At 52.9% G+C, this 25,320-nt stretch overlaps 1 protein-coding gene across 1 annotated transcript; it reads right to left on the reverse strand.

The window, feature by feature from the left end:
* Positions 1 to 16,125: 16,125 nt before the first annotated feature.
* Sstr5 (somatostatin receptor 5) lies at positions 16,126 to 17,229 on the reverse strand. Its single transcript, XM_031352622.1, has one exon. The coding sequence runs from the start codon at positions 17,212 to 17,214 to the stop codon at positions 16,126 to 16,128; it is 1,089 nt and encodes a 362-aa protein (XP_031208482.1). The 5' UTR covers positions 17,215 to 17,229.
* Positions 17,230 to 25,320: the final 8,091 nt, after the last annotated feature.

Genomic DNA, 25,320 nt, shown 5'->3' on the forward strand with positions numbered 1-25,320 from the left:
TTTCTCCAATGTCACCAGCAGTTTGAGGGACTTGTGTATCTGTTGTGGACTGTGCACTGTTCTCTCTCTCTCTCTCTCTCTCTCTCTCTTTCTCTCTCTCTCTTTCTCTCTCTCTCTCTCTCATCTCCCAGGCCTGAGGCTCAGCTCACATCCCTTTGATTAGGCCATTTGCTCCACACAATGACTCACTTGCAGTCAGCCCCACTCAGAGAAATTATCCAGGCAGAACCCCACCCTAGTCACACCCAATTATCCCCCTACACACACACACACACACACACACACACACACACACACACACACACACCTCAGCATCTCTCATTGTCCAGTGTTCCCAGGATGAGCCAGGAGGGGTGTTTAAACCCTGTGACTGGGGCTCAGGGGAAGGGGGCACTTGTTTCTTGTCCTGGACTGTTGGGGGAAGGAAGGGGAGTTACATACCCCCCACCACCACAAGCTACCCTCACATAGACAGACACTTGACCCCATTCTGGCCCTGCTCCCACATCTGGTGGTATCTGCTCCAGGGGAAATTGCCACATGTCCCTATGCTCCCCGTGGGTCAACATCTGGACAGGAGGTTTTGCAGACATCAGAGTGTTCCTGGAAATCAAAGCCTGGAGAGGGACATGGGATAGCTGTGTGGGGGCAGTTGAGGACAGGCAGGGCTTCCTGCAGGTGGCATTCTGGATTTCACGGAAGACACCAAGGCACTAGTCCTGGACCAGGGGAGAATGTAGCCATATTGGGCTGATGGAGCTAGGTGGTTTCTCATCTACTCTGGAGTTTACCTGGACCAGGCTCCTCAATTCTTTGAACACATTGTCCTTGGTTCCCTCTGGGAGAATGTGTGTGCAATGGGGTCTTATCAAGGAGGGCTTCCTGAGAAACTGCAGGGTCCCTGAGGGAGGGGCCCAGTTCAGACAGAAAGCTCAGCCTGGTACCCTACCACCAACACCTACCTGCCAGACAACCCCAGTCCTGGACCTTCACTGCTATAGCCTTTATCCTTTCTCTTCAGCCCCTGAAGTCAGGGGTGGGTGAGACATCGGGTCCTCCCTGCATTGCACTATTCAGAGGACACGTCACCACGGAAACCATGCCACTTGTCACATGTTGGTCACCACAGCGCCAGCCAGAAAGCTGCTCATACATGCTCTTTGGGGGTGCCATTAAAAATGTGCCCCGGGTACTGCCACCATAGGGCCCAGCAGCAGGATAGTTCATAGGTTCAGGGGTACGTGTCTCCTGTGGGCCTGCACCCAGATACCTTATAGGTGGAAAGCTAGGAACAGAGGCTGAAGAATACTCAAGCTGCCCAGGGGCTCCAGAGCTGGGGTGTGGTGGGTGGGGCCACAGAACCCCCACTCCTTGCCTTGGAGTGGTATAGTGGGGGTTCTGCCCCAGGTCTGGGTTGAAATGCTTCCCTGCCAGCCTGCGGAAGAGTGGCCCGGAGCCTCCCTGCAGGCGTGGGTGGTAGTGAGGCCTCTTTGCCGTGCCCACTTGTGCGCTCTCAAAACCTCCTTTCCCTTCCCCCATCCTCGGCAGCCTCTCCCAGGGAAGTAGAGAGCATGCAGGAAGAGGATCAATCTAGGAACTTCCTGGGCAAGCCGGCCTCTCAGTCTCCATTTCCTGATTGCTCCAGTCCATCAGCAGAGCAGGCCTCCTCTGACTTCCCAAGGATGGTAGTCTAGCTACGGGATGGTACACAGGCTCAGGGACTGGACAGCTGGGTGCTCTTTTTTTGGGGGCTGGGGGGTGTTTCAAGACAGGGTTTCTCTGTATAGCCCTGGCTGTCCTGGAACTCACTCTGTAGACCAGGCTGTCCTTGAACTCAGAAATCCACCTGCCTCTGCTTCCCAAATGCTGGGATTAAAGGTGTGCGCCACCACTGCCCAGCATACTGGACACATCTGGACACAAGTATGCCATGAGTTTAAGTGTTGCCCCACCATGGCAGGCCTTGCCATTTTATAACTGGAGAAAGCAAGATAAGGAGGACACCTGGCCCCTCCTGCTCACACTCCGAATAGCTAGGAGATAATCCTCCACCAGTGGCCTCAGACACCTGGGCCATGGCAGGTGAGCCTTGTCCCCAGGGTCTGATTTCTTCAGGTGAAGCTGGTGACCACAAGGTAATGAAGAAGATGCTGCCACCGAGAGACCCTCCAGACACAAGCAGCCATTTTGTTGCTGGAGATCCCTGCAGCTTGCTCCAGGAGAACCCTCTGACTCCATGTCCCAGGCAGAGAGAGATGACAGAGCAACGATTCAAGCTACCACAGCAAGCAGGAGGGTCAGTGTCTGCTCTGGGAAGCCCTCTGGACCTTCTGCCACATGGCCTTTCATGGGGAGGCTCGAGTCAGTACAGATAGGTGTAGACACTGACAGACCAAAGAATGGGAACTGGCCAAGTCTGGCTTAGTGAGCTGGTGAATTCATTGAGTTGCTTATGGGTGCCTGTGGGTACCCTAAGGCAGCTGTACTATCTGGGGTTTCCTTGGGAAGCTTATGGGCAACGCCACCACTGAAGGGTCCCAGCAGCAGCATGGAAGACTCACAAAACACTGCAGATCCCCTCAGTAGTGCCCCAGCTAACCTCCACCTCCTCTCAAGGGTGGAAGTTCGCCATGAGGACCTCTGAGACTTCCCCCTCCTAGAGAGTGAGTCCATAGGCTGGATCTTAAGAGTCTCAGGCTGAGTGATCTCAGCTACTCTGATTCAAGATGGCAGTGGTCATGTCCAGCCTAAGGAGACTGCCATGTAATACCGTCTGCCCCTCTGGGCCCATGGTTTAAAGTTGAAAGAGGAAACACAGGTGCTCGCCCACAGGCTGTACTGTCCAGGGATGTCTACGAGACAAGTGTGGTAATATTGTGTGAACATTTCCTGGGAGTATGGGGGACACTTTCTCTCCCCACCCCACCCCTGCTCTGCTGCTTCCTCCCCACCCCGTATAGGGCACCAACAACAGACCAAAGTATGGATCCACCCAGTTATAGCTTGTCAAGGCAATGAATCTGTTAAATGGCTTTACCTACAGAACATGGATGAGGGGTTACTTACACCCCTCACCCTAACAGCTGCATCACTGAAACATCTCACCCCAGTGGGATGCCGCCTCACACCACCCCATCCTTGAGGTAACCCCAACATTCTATATACTCTAACATCTGAGCCATGGAGACTGCACGTAGCTGGTACAAAGGAGTAGGAAGGAAGGGCTGAGATGGCGGGTGAGGAGGATGGAACCCTCCCACCCTCTCCTTTGAGGGGTTAGCAGCTCCGATCGGGAAGGTCACACACAAGTGCTCACAGCTTCTCTGTTGACGATGCTAAGAACTGTTATGGCTGAAAGAGAGGGTTCCATAGCAGGCAGGCACTGACCCATTCGAGAAGAAGTGGAAAGGGAGGGCTGTGGACAGCTTCCCTGGCCCCATGTTTTGACCAAGGGACTCCGGTGTCTCAGAGTCAACCTCGTGTTCCATCTAGAGCACTGACTGGCTAAGCATGGATACAGGCTGCACTGGCTTACCTGGGTTGCCCCTCAGCTTCTCTCTAACCACCCAGGTCTCCTCACCTATTGGGCCACCTGTCTGGACCACGTGGTCACTTTCTTGGAGACCCAAAATTGATCCTACAACCCTAACTATGGATCTATTATAAATTCTTCCTTGAACTGGCTGTTCTTGACTGGCTGCTGTGGGATCTGTCTTTGTGCACATGGCCTCAGACCCCTCCTCCTGTCACTTGGTCCATGCCCTGAACTGGGGGCCTGGACAAACATCTGATGCTCACCAAGTGATCTCTGGTAAGTTACCCCAGCACCTTCCTGGACTATGGATCACCTCTATGGGGAGGGCGGGGGAGGGTGTTACTCATAGAGTGCTAGCTTGCTGGGTCCCCGATGCCTGGGCACCCCAGCTGCCCCCTCTGGAGCATGCCTTCACAGGCTTCTGGGGCAAGGGACAGCAAAGGGTGTGCCTAGTTTGTCCATGGCACAGCAGGACATCTACTGCTGGGGGCCATGACACCCTGTTGTCACGGTGATGCTGGTAGCTGCTCTCAGCCAGAGCTATTTCTGGCCTGAGACTCGATGTCCTGTCCACTGAGTCACCCTGAATGCTGACCCCTCTCTGCTTAGCATCCATAGATGCATAAATCTGCCTGGCCAGTCTCCTGGCCAGAGAGACAACCCTGCCCCCAGCCCTCAACAGATATAGACGTGAAAACCCCAGACTGCTCCCTAGCCTTCACTCCTGGAAAGGACCTTCTCCTACGCGCCTTATTTACCGGAAGAGTCCCAGGTTACCCCATCAGAGGGCGTATCTTCTTAGGGACCACTGAGGATGTCACAGAGAGAGGGACTCTGGGGGCTAGAGCTGGCTGGGACCAGTAGTCTCCTTCACTGATGTCACTTTCTGCTACAGGGGTTGCACCTGGTCCTGCTGAATTACTGTGAAAGTCCATTTATTTCAGAGACCAATGCTCCGACCTAGGGCCCCATCTTTCCTAGGAAACCACAGAGAGGGCCCAGCCCTGGCACTACCTACTTACTTATTTCACTGAGAATTCTCTACTGTCTTCATCAGCCAGGAAGGGGAGCGGTAGGGCCTGATGAAAGGTGATTGGGACACTAGTCTGTTTTCACACCTCCCCTGACTGAGTCACCATAGCCGACAATGGGTGACAGCAGCTGCCCCCAGAGGGGCCTTTGTGTCCACTGAGTGCTGAGCTGGTGTGAACTGTCATCAGTAGCCAGTGGTCATGGCTGCTCTTAGCTTCCACCAGCCTGTGCTCACCTGCAGCTAGCACTCGAGTCCTCAAAGATGCACATTCTGGGTTTCTTCCTCACTTCCTGGCCAGCCAATTAGATGGTCTGAAGGGGACCTGAGAATGTGGCTAGTTTCCAGCTATCCCAAGCTACAGGGTGAGGCTAGGCTACCCCTGCACACTAGCTAGGTGCCTCCCCCAACAAGCAGCTTGGCTAAGGGACACCCAGCCCTTGAGGTAGTGTGTGCTGTGTTCAGGAGCTGAGCAGGGATAAAGGGGTCCTATGTGGGTTTGATCTTGGATCACCAGGGATTGTTGGAAAACCCCCATAAGTCACTCCTACTAGGGTAGCTCAGGGGTTCAAACCTCTGCCTAGATGATTGGGGTATTAGGGGGGAAAGAAGGATATCACACAGAAAGACTGAATGCTTCTCTGCAGAGCTCCTTCTGCCCACAGCTAGACACCATGACCAGTCAGTCAGTGGCCCGGCTTGCTGGGTGCAGCATGGTGGCCCCAGCCTGGATCCTCTATAACAGTTTCCTCACACCAAACCCTGTCTTGTGGGAGTCACTATCCAAGACAAGTAGCAAGCTCAATTTCCTGTAGCAGAGGGTATGGTGGGTGGTCTGAGGTACTGTACTCCACAGGGTGCAAAGGAGGCCCCAGAACCCTAGGCAGGCTATGAAGCGCCTGATGCTGGTGGCCTATGGCAGGCTGGGTGGTGGCTGCAACACCTCTTACAGTGTTCTGTTCAGCTCTGTGGAGCCAGCCTCAACCTATTGGTCTTGGATAGACTGAGGAAGCCATAGGCACCAGGCAGCATGAGAGGGAATGGGGAAAGCCGTATCCAGAGCTAACCAGAAGGCAGCATTGCTCTGAGAGAGTAACAGGAAGTAGTAGGTGATCTGGGGAGGGGGGTGTCTTCATGCCACCCCGAGTAAGTTGGTCAGGCTCCCCTCTGCCTGGCAGTGAGTTGATTCTGCCTGAAATATCTGTTGTGTAGGACCCAGTACAGGGACTCCAGAGCTTCAGAGCTCCAAGAGTACACACCTCACCAACTACACTGTACAGAGGCATCCCCAGCTCCTGCAGCAATCACCTGCATTGTGGCTCACAATGGCCCCCATCCCATACCTGGCACTCCAGAGTCAGTATGTGAATGCCAGCCAGCTCTCAGTAGTGTATGAGTCAGGCCTATTCTTATGGGGACAGAGGCAGATGAATGTACATAATACAAAGAGCTGTGGCCCTGGGCATGTGGCTGGTGGCTGAAATGCCTCTCAGAGTTCTGTTGTGGCTTGGGAATGGCATTGCTATAACCCATTTGAGTGCTCAGGAGCTGCAGAAGGCCTGTGCAAAACTGACCCATTGATTTTCCCCCGGGGAAGGTGTACCCCTCCCTCAGGATCACAGGGAGTTAACTGTTGCTGGAAGGTGGGGGCAATAAGGTCCTGCACCTCCTTCAGGATTTCAGATAGATACTGGGGGGGGGGGGTCAAGACTTAACAAAGCTCCACCCTCCCTCTTAGATTTTATGGGCAGTTAATAGTTAATAGTGGTACTCATAGGCCCCGCCTCTTCCTAAGGATATACAGGCACTTGTCAACTGCTGAGAGATACATTTTCTCAAGTGATGTAGCTGTCCATGAGTTGCCTATGCCTCAGTGAGTAACCCCAGTTAAACCCTTTGGTCTAACTTGAATAGAATTGTTTATTTGGTCTGTGATTGTTGCTCTATCCGGGGCACAAAGAGACACTTTATTTTTTTAATCTCTCTATGAAAAGCTCATGTGACAGGAATGTGGGGATGCCAGATGCCACCTAGGGGAGGAACGTGGCTCTGCCTATAATGGGCTGTGCCAGCACCTCTGTGCAGCCCACGTTCCTGTTCAAGGCATGTACTGGGCTGGGTAGGTGAGAGGCAGGTCAAAGGACTCTTCGAGGGGACCCTGAGGCTGACTGTGGAAGGTTGAGGAGACAGAAGGTCGCAAGGGTAGTGGGGGGATTTGGTATGGGGCAATAGAAACCTCACATCAGTCTTGGGGTGAACCCAGAGCTGAGCACTCTCCCATCTGGAAAAGAGTGGGTATGGAGGAAGGTTTGGACATAGGCCCCAGAACTTAAGATTAGACTCTAGGGAGTCATTTTGTTCTTAGACATGTGAAAGTCACCATGTCTGACTGGACCCCTCCTCCTCTGTATAAGATGTGTGTGTCTGTGGCAAGACATCTCAACCTCCGTCTGCTCTCAGATTAGAGTGACTGAGGCTATCCATCTCTTATACTTGTCCTTAGCCAACCCCAGCTGGCCCCTGTGAGCTTTTTCTCCTCTTCCTGGCTCTTCTCTCACACCTGGCCTTCTCCTAGGGCAACTCTAAGAGTTTCATTTGGCACCCTAAGGCTGGCCAAGTTGGCTAGGATCTAGAAAACCTGCACAGCTGCAGTCAGGGACACAGAAGCATGGCAGAAGGTGTCAACTTGTGGTCCAAGGGCTCTTCTCTCCCTGTGTTGTGCCAGGGTGATTGGTGCTGGACAGTCATGGGGCTCCAGGTGCTTAAAGTCCCTCAGGCTTTGCCTAGGAGGCCTTTGGCCTATGAGCCCTGACCCTATTCCTTTCTACATCCCCAGTGACCAATGGGCAAGTGTCACCATGATCCCTCAGGATTACCACAATGAACCAAGGTTGAAAGTCATGCTAGGAGATATCTCCACCTACCCACCTAAAATGACAGACAGGTCCCAGGTCCCAGGTCCCAGGACAGGCAAGACATAATGGACACTATACTAGTAAATTATTACCTGTAGGGTGAGCTCACCTAGGAGCTGGCTGTGGAAGCCAGGTGGCCCTGCCTCTCATTTCAGACCCGTGTTTGTGTCTCAAAGTATCCTCCAAGTCCCCTTGTCTGGGGATGAGCTATGACAGGGAAGAACACAGAACCAAGCAGTCCCAGAGTAAAAACATGGGCCTTGAGAACCCATGTTTTTACTCTAGAACCATCTAGAACAGCTCTTACTGGTGTTTGTCCTAAGACACAATGGTGAGAACTGGAAGGCAGAAGTTCAGCCAGGGGAAGGTCATCCACAGAGACAAAGCTCAATTCAGGAACTTCAGTTGACAGCCTCAACTTCCCCACTTGGTTTTGGCTACATGTTTGCATGTCCCTTGCTTGATAATGTTATCTCTCTCTGCTTTGCTTTTCTCTCTTATTTGGAAGCCCCATCTGAGGGGACAGACACTGCTCTGCGTAGGATATTCTCTATTGGAGCTCTAGCTGGCTCTCTCAAGCAACTCAATTTCTGCTGAATGTTTTCAGCATGTGAGTTGATGTTTTGCTTCCACCTATATTTGTCTTTTTCTAGTTATTCTTAGATTTTCTTTTTAATTTATTTTAGGCAGGGTTTCTCTGTGTAGCCCTGGCTATTCTGGAACTCACTCTGTAGACCAGGCTGGCCTCCAACTCAGAGATTTGCCTTCCTCTGCCTCCCAAAGTGTTGGGATTAAAGGCGTATGCCACCACTGCCTGGCTAGTTATTCTTTTACCTGGCTTGCTATGTACTCAATAAACTAACGAATTCAAAATGGCATGTGCGGCTATTGTAGATTAGTCTCTGGACCTTACAGAACTCAGGGCTGGCCAGCTAAAGGATCAGAGGAAGGGAGGGGCAAGGCACCAGTGGACATGACTCCACCCCATCTACACAGTACCAGTCTCTCTTGACTGTCTCCCTTAGACAGTCCGAGGGCTGTCCCAGCCTCCCATTTCCTTACTCAGAGATCTCTACTCTAAGTGGACATAGGGTGTCCTGTTCATCTCCTGAAAAGAGAGATTACCATGACTTATAAGGTCACCAAGACCAAGACAAGCCTGCAAACACTTAAGCATCAAGGTCCAGAGAGATCCCAGTGGGTGGGGCAGATACCCAGGACTGTCCTCATCTCAGGAACCCAGCCCCACTCAGGATGATGAGGCTGATGAGGCCTGAGTTATACTTTGACCCTTGGTTTGTGTATACTTAAGCTAGACTAGGTGGACACACCCAGGGTGCTGGGCAACGAGGAGGTATGTCAGGAACTGCCTTCAAGTGCTAGTGGGGAATGCCATACAGAAAGGCTTCCCTGTAGAGATAAAGGTACCCACACAGGAAGGAGGATGCCCAAGGCGGAGTCCTCCCAGGTCCTGATGTCCTCTCCTCTCCCCAGATGTTGAAGCCCTCCCTGGGTAGCAGAGAAGCCTGAGGCAGGGACCTGACTGTGCATCCTTAGGCCTGCTATCTGACCACTGAAGCAGCAGGTGAATGGTCAGCACTCACAGGAACCTGCTGGAGTCCAGTGCTGGGCACAGTGCTCTCAGTCCAGGGCTGGGCACAGTGCTCTCAGTCCAGGGCTGGGCACAGTGCTCTCAGTCCAGTGCTGGGCACAGTGCTCTCCCTACCTTGTTTTGAAGTATGAGGTTCATCCTGACTGCATCCGCACAAAGCCTACATTCTGTCCAGTTCACATGTGCAGTGGGGTGCAAAGGGCCCCTCTTGGGGCCTCCACCTGCTCTGCAGACCCAGGGAGCCCCATTACCTTTTGACAGCCTTACAGTGTGAATACAGCTGATACTTGAAGGCTGCTAGGAAGCCTGGGCCAGAGGCTTCCCGGTGACTCAGATGGGTGGAGGGGTTGGCACCTGGCCTTGGTGCAGACATCTGGCCTCTCGCTATTGAGATGAAGGTGCATGCTGGAAGAGCAGCTAGGGTCTATGGGGTGGTGACAAGAGCTAGAGAACGCATGTTCTCCTAGGCTTCTGACTTTGCAGCTTTTGCAAGGGACTCCCAGACAACAGTACCCTCACTCAGTCCTGAACTGGCACCTGAGATCCACGGAGCAGGTGCTCCCATTTGCAAATGGATACAGGAAAGACTCCTCTACCCATGGCGCCCAGGCTGGAGAGACAAGAAAGCCACAGCCAGGCCTGCTTCTAGGTGGCTCATTTGGAGGGACAGAACTGGGCTCACAGAGAGGCGATGTCATCATGGGCTGATACAAATCCTGCCCTGGTTGTGGGCAGGATGAACAGGAGAAGAGGGAAGCCTCGGCTCTCAGAAGGCAACGAAAGATAACCGATAAACGCTAGTGTGTGTGGGAGCCAGGTTCTCAGGGTAACAGGACTAAGGATTGGCTCATACTCTTGGGGATGTGCCTGCACCTCACCCCCCACCCTTACATAGTGTCTTCCTCCCAGCTCATTTATCTTGAAAGGATGCTCAGAGCTGGAAGGGGGTGTGAGAGTCAGGATTTGATTTTCTGCACAGTGATAAAAGCCTGTGGGACACAGCCGACCCTGGCGGAGTGATAAGCACACCATGTGAAAGAGCCCAAAATGGAAAATCAATGGCACCCTGGCCAGTGCCCTGAGCAATTAGAGATTACAGTTAGAGGGAATTTATGGCAGCAGCCAGGACCGCCAGCTGTGCCGACCCAGTGTTAATCAGGAACATGTTGGCTCCACTCCATGTGATAAAACTAAGAAAAATACAGAGGGACTAGTGAGACAGTTCAGCAGTTAAGGGTGCTTGCTGTCCTTTCAGATACTAACTCAAAATCCACAGTTGGTAGCCCACCGCCTCCTGTAATTCCAGCTCCAGGGGAAGCTGGCATCTCTGGCCTCCATGGGCACTTACAACTCCTATGCATTTATCTATATGCATATACATATACTTACACAGAATTAAAAATAAGCAAAATCAATCTTCTAAGAAGGGAAATAGCCAGGTGTGGAAGTGAACATCTTTAAAGCCAGTACTTAGAAGCAGAGGCAGAGGCAGAGGCAGAGGCAGACAGATCTCTGTGAGTCTGAGGCCAGCGGGGGAAAGAGGAAGGAAGAGAATCCAGGTGCACAGACATTCTGGTGATGTTCCTGCCAAGGAAGCTTTGTCTTGTGTTTGACTTACTGCTGAGTGGATTCCCATCAAAACAAAATCTTGAATCATTAGCTGAAACTCACACAACATGACAGTTCCTACTTGGTGGCAATCAGCTGAGAAGCATTTAACACACAATTTGGAAAGCCTCTGCCTCCATTGAGCCCCTCAAGGAGTCTGTGTTTATGGGTGGCCGCCCAGTCTCCTCCTGGGCCCCAGTGGTAGGAGTCCATCCTTGACCTCATGGCTCTGCCCCTTCTGAGCATCTTGAGCAATCACAGAGTATCCTCCTATCTCCGCTTCCTTCCCTCCTCCTCTCCCCCTCCATTTCATCTTTCCTTTTTGAGACAGTGTCTCTCTCTGTATCTGAGACTGGTTTCAAAATTGTGATTCTTGAGGCTGGGGAGATGACTTAGTGGTTAAGAGAGCTTGCTGTTCTTGCACAGGATCTGAGCTCTGTTCCCAAAGCCCATGTCAGGGGCCTGCAGCCACCTGTAGCTCCAGCTCTCTTGCATTCACTGGCATCTGCACACACGTGGCATGTGCCAGTGCATGCACACAAGCACATGCACACGCACATGCACACACACGGAGGTGGAGAGGGAGGGAGGGAGGGACAGGCACAGGGATAGACAGACAGGCAAATAATAAAAATAAATTAAAATTTTTGATCCTCCTGCCTCACCCTCCCATGTGCTGGAATAACAGGCTGAGCCACCCTCCCTGGTTAGACCACCATGTTTCTAAGCTTCAGTCTCATTGTCATGGGCATCAGAGTTTCTTTTCTTTTTATGGCTGAGTAATATTCCACTGTATGGGTAGAACTCGTCTGTTCATCTTAGGAATCTCTAGCTACTGAATATTATGGGCAATACTGTTACAAATATTATGTAGAAAAATCCATTTTTTTTGTTTTTTGGGTTTTTAAAAAAGATTTATTTATCTACCATATATAAGTATACTGTAGATGTCCTCAGACATCCCAGAAGAGGGCATCAGATTTCATAATGGATGGTTGTAAGCCACCATGTGGCTGCCAGGACCTCTGGAAGAGCAGTCAGTGCTCTCAACTGCTGAGCCATCTCTCCAGCCCCCAGAAAAATCCATTTTTTACTGTGTAACATAGCATTGATGAGGAAGAATGAATATACTAGATGACTTTGGAGGTAGCTTTCTGATACACACACACACATACACATACATATATACACATATGTGTGTGTGTGTGTATATATATACACACACACACACATATATATAGACAGACAGACAGATGGACAAGGTCTCATGTCACTGAGACTGGCCTTGAACACACCGAACAGTTGAGGCTAGCCTTGAACACACCGAACAGTTGAGGCTAGCCTTGACTGAGACTGGCCTTGAACACACCGAACAGTTGAGGCTAGCCTTGACCACACCATATGCTTGAGGCTGGCCTTGAGCTCCTGGCTCCTGGTCCTCCTTCTACCATCATCCAATTGCTAAGGTTATAGGTCTGTGCAAGCATATCTGGTTTATACACGGTCCAGCCCAAATGATGACACCGTCCACATGCCTGCCAAGCATGAAGCATACCTCAGATGCAATAGGGCACTGTTCAGGATGTGCTGTCACCTGTCATGGATGAACCTTGGGGACATTATGCTAGTGTGATAAGCTGGCTATGGGACAATGATTGTTTGAACACAAGGTTCTTGGTGAAGTGTGATCCACTGACAAGAAGCACAGGGCATTACTGGGGGCCGTGAGAGGGAGCACAGCTGGGTGGGCAGGAGGAGCACCCCTGACTTGTTCTAGGAAACCTGGTGTAACTACTTGGGGATGAATTAGGAACGAGGACTCAGGCTTCTGAGGTAATAGGCTTGACCATTGGCTCCTTCTCAGAAGGTTCAGGCTTCGTGGGAGGGAGGAAAATCAGGCGCCAGATGGACAGGTATCCCCTCCACTGATCAGAGTGAAAGGTCACATTATCTTCAGCTCGCCTGCCTGGTCTCGTCCTTCTCACCTAACTGTGGAGATTCCAGGGAGGATCAGGAAGGAGAGAGGGCAGAGGCCACCGTCCCTGGCTGTTCCTGCATGGGATCTCTCTCTTGCATTCTCTTCTGGATCTGATGATTCTGTCCCTGTCTTCCATCTCAGCATACACAAGCTCCAGTTGTTTCCAGAAGCATTATGTGTCCTTCCATGAAACCTTTCTGTTGTCACTCCCGTGGAACCTCTGTTTCCCATCACAGAGGACAGGATCCCAGGAAGACAGGCCCTGAAGTGAGGGGGGACAGAAGAGACTGGCCATCGCCAGCCCTGCTCTCTTGAGAACTTTCAGTGCCTCCTACTTAGTAGGAGGCAATGGTGTCCCCAGGCATCTAGGCCAGTGGCAGCCTGACATCTTTACTCCCTGACCTGTCCTTCTTTCCTAGGACACTTGAAAGTGGTGGCTGATAGGAACAACCCTCCTCACTTCCAGAATCAGCCCTGGGAGTCCTGACATTACTCCTACCGAGAGAGGGTGGGTAGAGGAGCCCTTGTGACATGGCTTTATTAAGGGGACTGTTTCATTGTTGGCATCGTTTCCAGCTTGCACCCCACCCAGCCGGGCAAACAGACATCTCCTGTCCCCCTCTCCATCCTCGGCCCTGCCCCACAGGCTGGATTTCCTGGGCAAGGTCGCTCTGGCACTAGAACCCAGTGTCCAATAAAACCCACGGATGCAGACAGAGCCATAAAGTAGATCAGCAGATCGCCACAGTGGCCCCAGGATGTTTGCTTTGTGCCACCCCTACAACTTTCCATGGCTCCAGTGGAGGTCATCTCAGCCCTCATAGTGTCCTGGGCCTGTGGCTCTCCTGGACACCCTTCAGACCTTTAACACAGGTGCCTCTGGGGTCTTATCTCCTCTGCCCATCCATACCAGCCAAGTTTGAGCTGCATAGAACCTTCCAGAATAGTCTACATATTTCTCAATCCTGGGTCTTTCTCTACTTTGCACCCTAGTCAGGAACTAGTCTGGTGTTACTACCCCAGCCCTTACCAGGCACCCTCCTAGAAGCTCCATCTCCCTCACCCAGCGTGTCCGTGTCACATCCTGCCATGTTCCTGGTAGCCTAGCATCTGTACCCTATGCTCACCCTGGCTCTTGCCTCCTCCAGTGTCACTGAAGCTCATCCTCACTTGTGGGTGGTCTATGATGAGACGCCTGAGGCAGAGTTGGGGCTGCACCTGCTGCAACCTGTCCCTCACACCCCTGCCTGTTCTGGCAGGAGGGTGAGCTTGCCTGTACTTCTGGACTTCAGAGACCTCACATGCGTGGTTCTGTTAGAACGCTCTTTCAGCCTCACTGCAGGGAGCAGAAGGCTCACTGTGCTGGCCCATGGGGTCAGTATGGCAGAGCCACCAGGGAGGAGGCTTGAGAAGGGGTGTTGTGTACCAGGAATTTGGGTCTGGCAGGCAAGGATGGTATGCACTTAACCAGGGCAGGGGAACAAGAAAAGGTCACAAGAGTGTGTCCATACGGCAGCCCTGTTGGGGTGTGAGGATGGAGTGGGGTACGGGCTCTCTTTGGGCTGAGTCTGGATGTTGCTGCCTGCCATATTCAGGCTGGCAAAGTGGGAAGCAGGGTGTGTAGAGGTACAAGGGAGACTTCTAGGAGCAAGGCTAATCTAAGAAGCACCCTTCTTCCATCCCTAGGTCTGACTTCTTGGGGCATGTTGGTCCCTTAGCTCCCTGCAGGAGCACCCTGGCTGACAGTCACATCTGTACCCCTGAGGGCACTCTTCCCTGGTCAGGAACCCCCTTTGTCAAAACTACTGGCAGAGATCTTAGCCCTCTGCTAATTCTCCTGGGCCCTTTGCAACACAATCCCAGGAGGCCCGATGGTGGGTAGAGGCTGGGGGATAAAGCGACCTCAGTTTCCTCTGGACACACTCCTCTTCAGCATGCTGACATGGTGGATAGGGTGGATTGTGTCACTAGCTCCTGAGAACTGATACCAGGACCATCAGCTGGAATTGGCTTTAGCGGCCTCACCTGGGGTCACTTCTCAGGGAGCTGGTGACATTGCACCGTGTGGGGCTCTCTGCTTTAGGCTGGCTTCACTTGGTTCCATGGACAATATTTGCTTTGGAAAAGAACCTGACAGTTTATTTTCTAATTTATTCAGAGGCAGGTTATAGAACACAAGTTCCCTCATTATGAGGGATGAGCTTACAGGGTTGGCATCTGCCTGGGGAGGGGTCACATTTGAGACACGGCAGCCCCCAAAACAGCCTTCCCTCTGCCCAGTCCTGCCGGCCTGGCCTCTGCACCCTCCCCGGGAGCCTGGCATGCCAGGGAGGGCAGCCAGGAGCAGAAGAATAAATAGTAGGATTAACTTTTTTCTCCAGCCCTGGGGACACCATGGCAAAATGTGGACATGGGAGCTTTGAGCACATTCTGGGTCTGGAGGAGAGAAGCTGCTGAGGCAGGATCACAGATTCCCCAGGGACTTGGCCCCCTCTGGCACTGGCTGGCATTTGCACTCTCTCACATGGTAGGTCGCTCTAGGCTCTGCTGTTTGTGCTGGGAGCAGTTCCCGCCTGCTACCTGCTCACCCTGCTCCTTCTCCAAGGACAGAGCCCCAGCAACCTGCTTTAAAGAGATGGAGGGGTGTTAAGTCCCCCATGTCTTCTCATAGTCTCTAAGCCCCAGGGGAGCCTCGGTAGACTCTTTTCCCAGGGCCACCCTAAGTGGCCATTCTGAAGAGACCAGATCCTGGTGTGTTCATTCCTCCTCCCAGTCTGCATCATGTGTCTGCCCCACCTAACCATCGCAAAGGCCAAGGTTTTCCTTGTGCTGGAAAAAGATGGGGAGCAGCCAGAATAGGGCCCCAGGGTTTCATCTCTGCTGGCCCAGGGCCAGTGCAGCTTTGTTACAACTGTTGACTCAAAGTACATGCAGCTGTGGGATCACAGAGGCCAGGGCTGAGCACACTGACTTTCCTTTGTCTTCCACGCTGACCAGAACATAGAATGGTGGCTGAAGGCCAGCAACCCAGCACTTCAGGTTGGGTAGTCACATACCATGGTCTACAAGAGAGTCACCTCTTGGCTCTCTCCTGGAAAATTGCTTCCTGGCCTGACAAGTATTATGCCACAGTAGTGGTGAAGGTGCCTAAATATTTCCAGGGGGCAAAATCCAGCCCTTTCTCCCTGCCAAGCCTGTCACGTGGTCTCCAAATTCTCAGACCCCAGTCTGGCAGAACGTTTTTGGTAAGGGAGATGATCAGTCATCACAGGACACCGGCTGTGTTGTGTCTACCCGTGGCTTAGGCTGCAGACAGCTGTTTTCACACTGCCACCAAGGAGAGTCTAGCTTGTAGGCCTGGAGGTGAGTGTGTCTCAGCAAACTCTCACATCCCAGAAGGCAACACCACAGAGGCCTGGCAGGACCCCCCAGGTCTTACTGGGGCACTCAAAGCCTGCTCGTCTGCATGAGCCCATTGGCCTCACAGCTGCGTGTGGGCAGTGTGGCCTGTGGCCGCCCACTCTTGTCTGGCCGTGGCTCTATGGCATCCGCATCCTCCATACCGTATCCTCTACGTAGGCACAGAACCTTCCGGAAGCTCTGGCGGAAGTTATCAGAGAGAAAGCCATAGAGCAGGGGGTTGGCACAACTGTTGGCATAAGACAGGACCACCACAAAGAAGTAGAGGCCAGCAGAGGTGGGCTCTTCGGGCAGCGTGAAGGCCAGGTTGACGATGTTGACAATGAAGAAAGGCAGCCAGCAGCCCACGAACACCAGCACCACTACCACCACCATTCGAGTCACTTTGCGTTCTGAGCGCCTTCGCCTCGAGGAGCCTACGCGCATACCTGCAGCCTTCACCTTTACCACAATGAGCAGGTAGCACAAGCAGATAACCAGCAGCGGCCCAAAGAAGCCCAGCACAGATGTGTAAGTGATGAAGGCTGCACCCCACAGTCCCACAGGCTCCGGCCAGCTCAGGTTGCAGGTGCCCCAGCCTTCCTGGACATCCGCAAAGACCAAGAGCGGCAGAGACATGAGCAGCGAGAAGACCCAGACGGCAGCACTGGCCAGTTTGGCTACCCGTGGGCGACGCCACCGAGCTGAGCGGAGAGGGTGGACCACGGCCAGGTAGCGGTCAACACTCATGACCATCAGGCAGAAGATACTGGTGAACTGGTTGATGCCGTCCAGCGTCATGACCAGGCGGCATAAGAAGGAGCCAAAGGGCCAGTAGGAGACAGCATTCTGTGTAGCCAGGAAAGGAAGCCCCAACATAAACAACACATCTGCCACGGCCAGGTTCAGGATGTACACATTAGTAACTGTCTTCATCTTGGCGTACCGCAGCACCACATAGATGACCAGTGTGTTTCCCCCCAGTCCCACGGTGCACACCAACAAGTAGAGCACAGGCACTAAGACTGCCCGGGCCCCCATGGGTGACACTGGGCCCACCAGCGACCAGTTATGGTTACCACTGGAAGCAGCTGAGGCATTCCAGCTAGGTGTGGAAGCCAGCGAGAGGGGCTCCATGCTGTCAGCTTCAGGCTGGGTGCCAGACCACGTGTGTCTCTGCAAGAGAAGAGGGGGACACTAGTGGGCACATTCAGGCATTCCTTCCTCCAGCCATCCCCAGCCTGCCTGCCCAACGGTGCTGGGTAAACACCATTAGTCACGTTCAACTTGGCTGGGAATAACATTAAGCAAATTGTTTGGAAAACAAGATAGAGAGGAAGAAGAAGCCACAGTGGGGACAAGAGGATGGGTGGCTTGGTGGGCCAAGAGGGGCATTATCTGTAGATACAGATACTACATGGCTGCCTTGTGACCTAAAACCCATGACTTCCCCGGCTTGGCCTCTGCTCTGCCATCCAGCACTCTCCAAAACCTCTCAGAGCCCTGAGGGCAGCATTTCAGGAGTGCACTCAGAAGGAACCCCAGGGGTCCCCAGACTATGAGGAGAAGTAGCTGATAGAGAAGGATGGAGAGGGAGAGATGCCACGGCTATGGTAAACCCACCATAGCCAACACATGTAGCATCCCAGATCTGTTCTTGGACCAGTAAGTCCAAGGCTGGACTTTCTTTGGAGCGGGACTTTCTCTCCACAGGAGATTCTAGGGAATACTGTCCCCAGTATACTGTTCCTACTCCCTGCCGAGTCTGAGGCTCTCAGAAGGGGCAATGACTCCAGAGGTCCCTGTATGACATAGTGGCTGGCCCACTTCTCACCCCTGAGGATACTGGGTTGATGCGTACTGCCTGTCCAGGGCAAAGATCTGTCTCTTAGTCAGCGATGGCAGATATCCTTAAGCCCCAGGCTTAGTGCATAGTGTGCAACTGGAAGGTGCCTAAAGCAGGAAGGCAAACACATGGGACAGACATAGCAGCCAATGGGAAGACACCAGGCTGTGGGCACAGCACAGGAGGGGCACACAGCCCCCCCCCCACATGGCAGAACCAGGGGGCAGCGGACTGAGCCCTGGGAAGCAGAGTCAGAACACAGGGTGGGTGTATGGGCTTTGTGGAGAAGGTAGAGAGGCAGGAGTGGGAGGACAGCTTGACAGATGAGTGGCAGGTGCCCACACTCGCTCACTTGCTCTGTTTCTTTGTGCTTGAAGTCTTTCATAAAAACAAAGATGCCCAAGAGGAAATAAACATCTCCATCACTCGGGAAGAAGGAGATGGGCGGGGCCAGTGCCTATCATGGAACCATCATGGAACTGAAGTGTTGGAAGGACACAGGCCAGGGACAGGCCGTGGAGAGGCAGGAGTCTTCAGCCTGAGCCAGGCTGCCCTCAGGAACCCAGGCCTGCTCAGCTGATCTGCAGTGGCCTGAGCCAGAGCAAGCATGGGACATTTCCATAGCTATCGGGGCAGGACCTTGTCCTGGGGTGACCAGGATCAAGCAGAAACAACCACAGGCTGATACACAAGGAAAGGCAGGCCAGGGAGAGGGACCCTGGAGTGAGCAGCAGCAGCAAGGAAGTGAGGCAGTTTCTCCCTGAGGAGGCCAACGTGCCAGAGTTCCCAAGTTCTCAAGGTTCATGGATGCTAAGGTTCCATGGATGCATGGAAAGCCAAGGGGAAAGGGACTGGCTAAGAAACAGTGAAATAAAATAAGTTGGCTTAACTAGCATGTCTTTGGCATGTTTCACTAAGTGCAAGGTCTTTGAGTAAAGTCTAGATAAAATATTACGAGGAGTGATACACACAAACCTTTCAAGTCTCAGACCTCGGGCATAAAAAGTGTAGTCATTTAGTGCCAGAAGAGGCACTCATCTGGTAAGAGTGCAGACTGTTCTTCAGAGGACCCAATTTTGATTCCCAGGATGTAGACAGCTCAAAACTGCCTGTAACTCCTGCTCCAAGGGACCTGACACCTCTGGCTGCCATGAACATCTGTACTTACAATGTACACAACCACACATAAAGATGAAACAAACAAACAAAAAAAACTCTTAAAAATGGAAAATAGAGTCAGTTAAATAAACAACTAAGAAAAAAGCCCACAAAACCCATGGCTAATTCTAATCTAGATATCTAGATAGTGTTGAGGAGAGAATTGGTGAAATAGAATACACAGAGGAATGCTGAGAAGATGTATACATGGAAGAGACAGGAAGACCAAGCAGGAACCACAAAGATAATGCGGAAGGATGAGACCTCATCTCAAAGAGGATGCCAGATGCCTCCTCCTGGACAGTCATGTCTCTAGTAGGATTAAATCACAACATACCACCATCGCCTCTGAGCCGCAGAGCATGATGTAAAGAAAAAAATCCTGAAGAATAGCAGCAGGACACATCATGGAAACGCTACAGTGACTATGACAGTTCTATTCCATCAGCAAAGATAAGAGGTGCATGATAACCCTTATCTAATAAAAAGGCCGAGGGTAGGCCTAAGGATGCAGAGTGATTGCCTAGGGTGCATGATTACCTGGGTTCAATTCCTAGTATATACCAGATGTGCTAGCATAGGCCTGCGTTTCCAGCACCTGAGAAAGGTTGAGGCAGAAGATCAGAAGCTCAAGGTCATCCCTGACTACATACTAAGTTTGAGGCCAGCCTGGAATACATGAGACCTGGTATTAAGAGAGAGATGGGGTGAGGAGATGGCTCAGTGTTTGAGAGCACTGGCTGCCCTTCCAGAGGAACCCAGGTTTGATTCCCAGCGCTTACATGACAGCTCACAACTGTCTATAATTCCAGGCCTCAGGGGAGCAAGGTCTTCTTCCGGCTTCTGCATGCATGTGGTACATAGATAGACCTGAGGGCAACATACTCATACACACATAAATAAGTAACTTAAAAAGACGGGGTTAGAGGCGCATCCTTGGAGGCCAGTAGGTGGAACTACTGATTGGCTCACAGGGGCTAGTCTTAGGAATTATCTTTATGATACTTTAAAAGTAATGCTCACACATGCCATGGACGGCTATGGAGACCTCTCCTGAAAAAGAGCATGGTTAGAGCCAGCAAGGAGGACTGAAAAGTCCATTCAGGAGACCAGTATGCATGGAAATGCTGCACAGACTTCTGGGTCACCTCTCCAGGAAAGACCCACCAAGGGACCTGAAGTGAGCTTGATGAAGCTGATAGCTCTGCCCCTGAAGATGGGCTGCCCACTGTTTGGGGGAAGGGCTGATGGGCCCAGGGCCTCTGGAAGAGAGGCTCGGGCTTGGGGTAGCAGTTCTTGAACACATGTCTGACCTTAAGTCGAGCTCTTAGTTTCTCTGGGCTCTCTGAGTCTACTCTCTGGCCCACACCCCTTCATACTGCTACCCAGAGCCCAGGAGTGGCTTAGCAGGCCACCAGCCCTGCTGTCTGTGCAAACACTACAACTCCCAACCAGTCTCAGAGCTACAAAGAACAAAATAGGCCCTAGAGCTGTGCCTGTCTCTTGGGATATAATTCTGCAAGAACCATTTTTAAAAGAGCAATTTTTTTTTCACAAGAATTACATGTTCAGGAGAAAATTGCCCCTCAGGCCGTTTCAATTGTGGGAGGGAGAGGTGAAGAAGGGGGTTTCACATCGGAGTCCAACCAAAGACCTGCTTAGCCAACCCCCATTGATGTCACTTCCCCAGCAGGTGCTGTTCCTGCCCACCTCACCCTAGTACCTGCCCTGTGATCTGAGACCTTGCTGTTCGACAGGGCCCTGACTCATCTGAAAATGCAAGTGTCAGATCGTCCATCCTCTCCTGCCTTGCTGAGGGTGGGGCTGGAGCCACACACACACACACACACCCCATCCCTACCCACAGCAATTAATAACCCCCCTTTGGCTTCCTTTTCCCAAATACACCCGCTTTTGAACACTTCTGGAGCAGACTGGACAAAGGCAGGAGGAAAGCTAGACAGGTAGGCCTGCCAGGTGGACCAACAGGGAAGTCAGGACTGAACTTGAGCCCTCGGAGGGGCTCAAGTGGGTCTCCCCGAAGAAGGCTGCTTCCATTTCCAGCCCATTTCCTCAGAAATCTGAGCCTTTACTTTATAGGGAACCCAATGCCGCTCATGGTTGGTCATTGGTGCTACTGGAGGCTCTGGTGCATCCCACCTGACCCTTCGAACGCCTTCTTGTTGCTCAGCAACGGTTCCAACATCTGACTTCGGGCACCCGAGTTCTGGCTCTCATAACCCTAAGTCAGCAACTGGTGGCAGGGACTGGAAGAACCTTGAACGTCAAAGAAAGTTCCAGGACATTCTCCATCCCACGTAGGGGGCGTTATGGTTAGAGGACTGGGGGACTCCGAGACACAAGTGCCCCGCCATGGCCATGTGGGAACTCGATTCCCAGAGGGAAGGGGTGTACCCAGACTTCCTGCTGTGGTGCAAAACATCCCGGGGACCTCAGATTACATAGTGCGTCTATACATGCCAGCCCCAGCCCCATGGTTAACACCACTCTCACGGCCGCTGGCGGACCCATATGCGTACGCCGCTGCTCCTCCCCGACCGTCCCCCACCCTCGGCGTCCAGCTGCAGACCTCCTAGCCTGCCTGATGTTCCCTCTGCGCCCTCCCACCTTCTCTCCGAGACCGTGGTCCTGAGGCCTCTGGGCTCACCCAGTTCGCAACCCTCCCTGGCACTGGGCGCGCGCGCCATGGAGAGACCAGGGGCGCATAGGCAGAGGGAGATGTCTGGGTCCTTTACGGCTTCTAACCTGACCCAGGCACATCCGGAGGCCTCCGAGTCTCCGAGTCAGAGGCAAAGGGATGCAGCTCCGAGGTTGGGGAGCAGACGCGAGTGGGGCTGGGGCAGAGACAGGTAAGCCCCGCAGATGCCCAGAGGAGCTTGAGAGCTGCAGGCAGGGGCCGAAGGGCGGGACCCCAGGCCTGGACTGCGCTCAGAGACAGCGGGAAGAAGCGACAGACCTGTGCAGGACAGGGTGCCCACGCCGGGGCGGACGAGGCGGCGTTACTTCGCGGTTAGGCAGCGCCCTCGGGCTCAAAGAGCAGAGCGCTCGCTCGATCGTTGTACGAAGTCGGCGCCCGCCCTCAAGCTAGGGGGAGGGTGAGGGTGGAGGAGATAGAGGGGGCGGGGCGAAGCCGGGCGGGGCGAGAGCCTACGATGGGGTGGGGTGGTGAGGCAGGGTAGAAAGGACGAGCTCCCATGGGCGGGTCGAGAAAGGGGGTTTCCGAGAGGATGCAGGGGTTGGGGCAGTGGAGTCAGGTTGCCTGGGTGGACTCTTGTTTAGCCACCTGATGCCCCAAGTCACTTAAGCCTACCAGTCTCTGAGACTTTTGTGCAGCCCTCGTATGTCGCCAGTGACTTAGACCACACCCCCATCCCATTCTTTTTCCAACCACCAGTTTGGGCTGTGACTGGAAGCTTAGGGCTGAAAGGAGTCCCTCTAGTGCCCAGAGAGTCTGAGTCCTCACTCCTGAGAAGTCTGGTGGCCTATAGAGATGTCTGAGGTGAGGTTCCAAGAGCAGAGGGAGGCGGGGTGGGGGGGAGTCCTCAAGGCAGAGTGTGAGCCCTGAACAGGCAGAGGTGAGCCCTGTACTTCCCATCAGGTCCCAGGCTATGGGAAGCTGCTCACTGAAGAGTTGCCGACTCTAACGAGAGTTGAGTGCCTGCCTCCTCTGAAGCTAGGCACAAGGCTATCCCAAGCAGCTTTGTGGCCCAGAGCTGGCACAAAATTCAGTTCTTTAACCTGATCTGAAATCCTGCAGTACCACCAAGAACAGCTGAGAGACACATCCAGCTGACATCAGGACCAGCTGCATACTGCTTGTCCTCAAGTGAGGCTTCTGCAGCTGATCAGGTAGGTGGTGCCTGAGAGCTAGCTCTGGGGTTCCCTCTCCCCACCCCCAGCTCCCCTCTCTCTGCCATTCTATGATTTCTCCAAGGAACTTGGATTAGGTTTGTAATGGAGAGAGTTCAACTGCTTAGTAATGGCCCATGCTCCAGACTTCATGGTACTCCTCCCCAGCCAGACTTGGAAGAGTTCAACCATTCTTTAGTCCTGAGCTCCATCTCCGATGTGACTGTCAGTTTCCTGAGGAGGCAGTCCAGATCCTGCCACAAGGACACCTCACTGTTCTGCAGACCGGAGGGGCCTCCTCTCCAGCTTCAGATGGCAGCTACTAGCCCAATTGTCTCTAGGAAATGATGGCTGCCTTCTCTAGTGCCTTACAGGGTACATCAAGGACACCCTGGCTACCCAGGGTCTCTGCTAGAAACAGGCACGGCATGAGCGGGGAACCAGTTGCTCGCGGTGGTGTGGGAGGTTTTCTGGTGACTGTGTGTGATGAAGAGACAGGCCGAGGTGCAGTGGAGTGTCCAGAGCCCTCTGGCTAAGTAGTTAATCTGTGCACTCATCACTGGGCCTTCCGAACCCTCTCTGTATTTACGCAGGAGAGCATTTCTGAGCACTCTCCGTGAGGCGGACATCCCCGGGGATACAAAAAGCATCTGTCCCACAAGTTCAGTGCGTAGCAGAGAGTAATAAACAATAACAAAAATTTACTATAGAAAACGCTAGGAACTAGAGAGAGACGGCTCAGCAGTTAAGAGCACTGACTATAGGACCAAGATTTGACCCCCAACATCCACATGATAGCTCAAGATAGTCTGTAACTCCAGTTCAGACTTCGATGTCCTCTCTGGCCTCTGGAAGCACCAGGCACACATGTAGTACACAGTCACGCAGGTATGACACCATACACAAATAAAATAACAAAAATAAGAAGTGTTTAGGTTGCAATAAAGACAAGCAGGAGGCAGGGAACAGTCTCCAACATGGTGTGGTCTACTGAGGAAGAGACGTAGGCAGGAATCAGTGGGTTGAAGGCCCCAGGGCAGAGAAGCTCTGTGGCTGATTGAGGGAGCCATACGCTGGTACTGGTCCTGATGTGACTCCTTGTTCTGTTCCACAATTCTGGCTCTACTCCATTCCAGCCACTGTCCCCATTTGTGCTTCTTCCTCCAACTGCTGCCTGTCAGCAGCCACTCATTTACCCACACTGCTTAGTGTGGCCATGTCCAAGATTGGGAGATGGACAGAGTAGCCAATTGAGTGTGCCCAGAGACCAGCAAAGGAGGCCTCAAGAGGCTGCTTCCAGATTGCACATCTGCCTAGGCACATTTGCCTAGACTCCTCCAACTGGGACAACAGAAACAAGCTGCACGCCTCACTCCAGAGCCCAGTCCTCCTACCAGCCCAGATCTCCAGCAGAACCCCATTCAGGCTGATCCCCACCTGACCACACCTCAGAATTTATCACCAACAGAATGTCCTTAGCTGCAGGCAGCATCCCCCGTCTCCAACTCCCTGGTCTCTGAGCTGGCAAAGACTGAGGCTACCCACACCTGAAAGGCCAGCGCACACCCCCATGACCTTGCTTGGCCACTTTGAGGTTGGCTCCTTCTCCGAGAATTTTCCTATTATGGGACATGGGATGAAGAGTGACAGGAGCTGGCCTCTGGCTGCATTCTGAACCAGAGATGCTGTAGGTTGAGTATAGGGTTGCCTTTGACCACAGAGCCACCCTAGGGATGGCACTAGTGGGACACAGGCCAGGCCACAGTACCTCACTCTCAGTCTCACATGAGGACTAACCAGTGAGGGGTGTGTGGCCAGACTCACTGCTTACCTTGTGGAACTCAGGTCAGCCTCTCACTGGGGCCCTGTGGCAGCAGTCTGGGGGAAACCACGGTCCCTTCCCTAGGGCAGGCCAGTTCCTACAGGAGTCTGTCTGTCATATTGGCCCAGGGGCAAGCTCTGTCCTATCTTGATGGCCTAAGGTTCTCGAGACAATCAGGTCCCTCTCCACCAGACACAGAGCCAGGTTGCTAGACATCTGTGAGCTGCTTGTCCATATGGGGTCTTGTTGTCCAAGGCAGGGAGCAAGGGGTGTCCACAGGGACGGTGAAATAATGGGCCCTGGAGCCCCATTGGCTGAGGTTCCCAATAAGCTTTGTTCTCCTCTGCTGGGACCTTGTGCATGGGACAAGTCTGTTGGTGGGACAATTTAGACCAACTATCCTAAGGTTCTCTGTGGGTCAGTCTCCTTAAAGGAATGTGATATCCAGACATGCTCAGCAAAAGACCCCAGCCTAAGAGTCTAGGTTTTCTTTTCAGCAACCTGTTGTGTCTGCCATATACAAAGGGCTTGGTGCCTCTTGGTCCCC

Source organism: Mastomys coucha, unplaced genomic scaffold (genome assembly GCF_008632895.1).
Source record: "Mastomys coucha isolate ucsf_1 unplaced genomic scaffold, UCSF_Mcou_1 pScaffold5, whole genome shotgun sequence".
Classification (NCBI taxonomy): domain Eukaryota; kingdom Metazoa; phylum Chordata; class Mammalia; order Rodentia; family Muridae; genus Mastomys; species Mastomys coucha.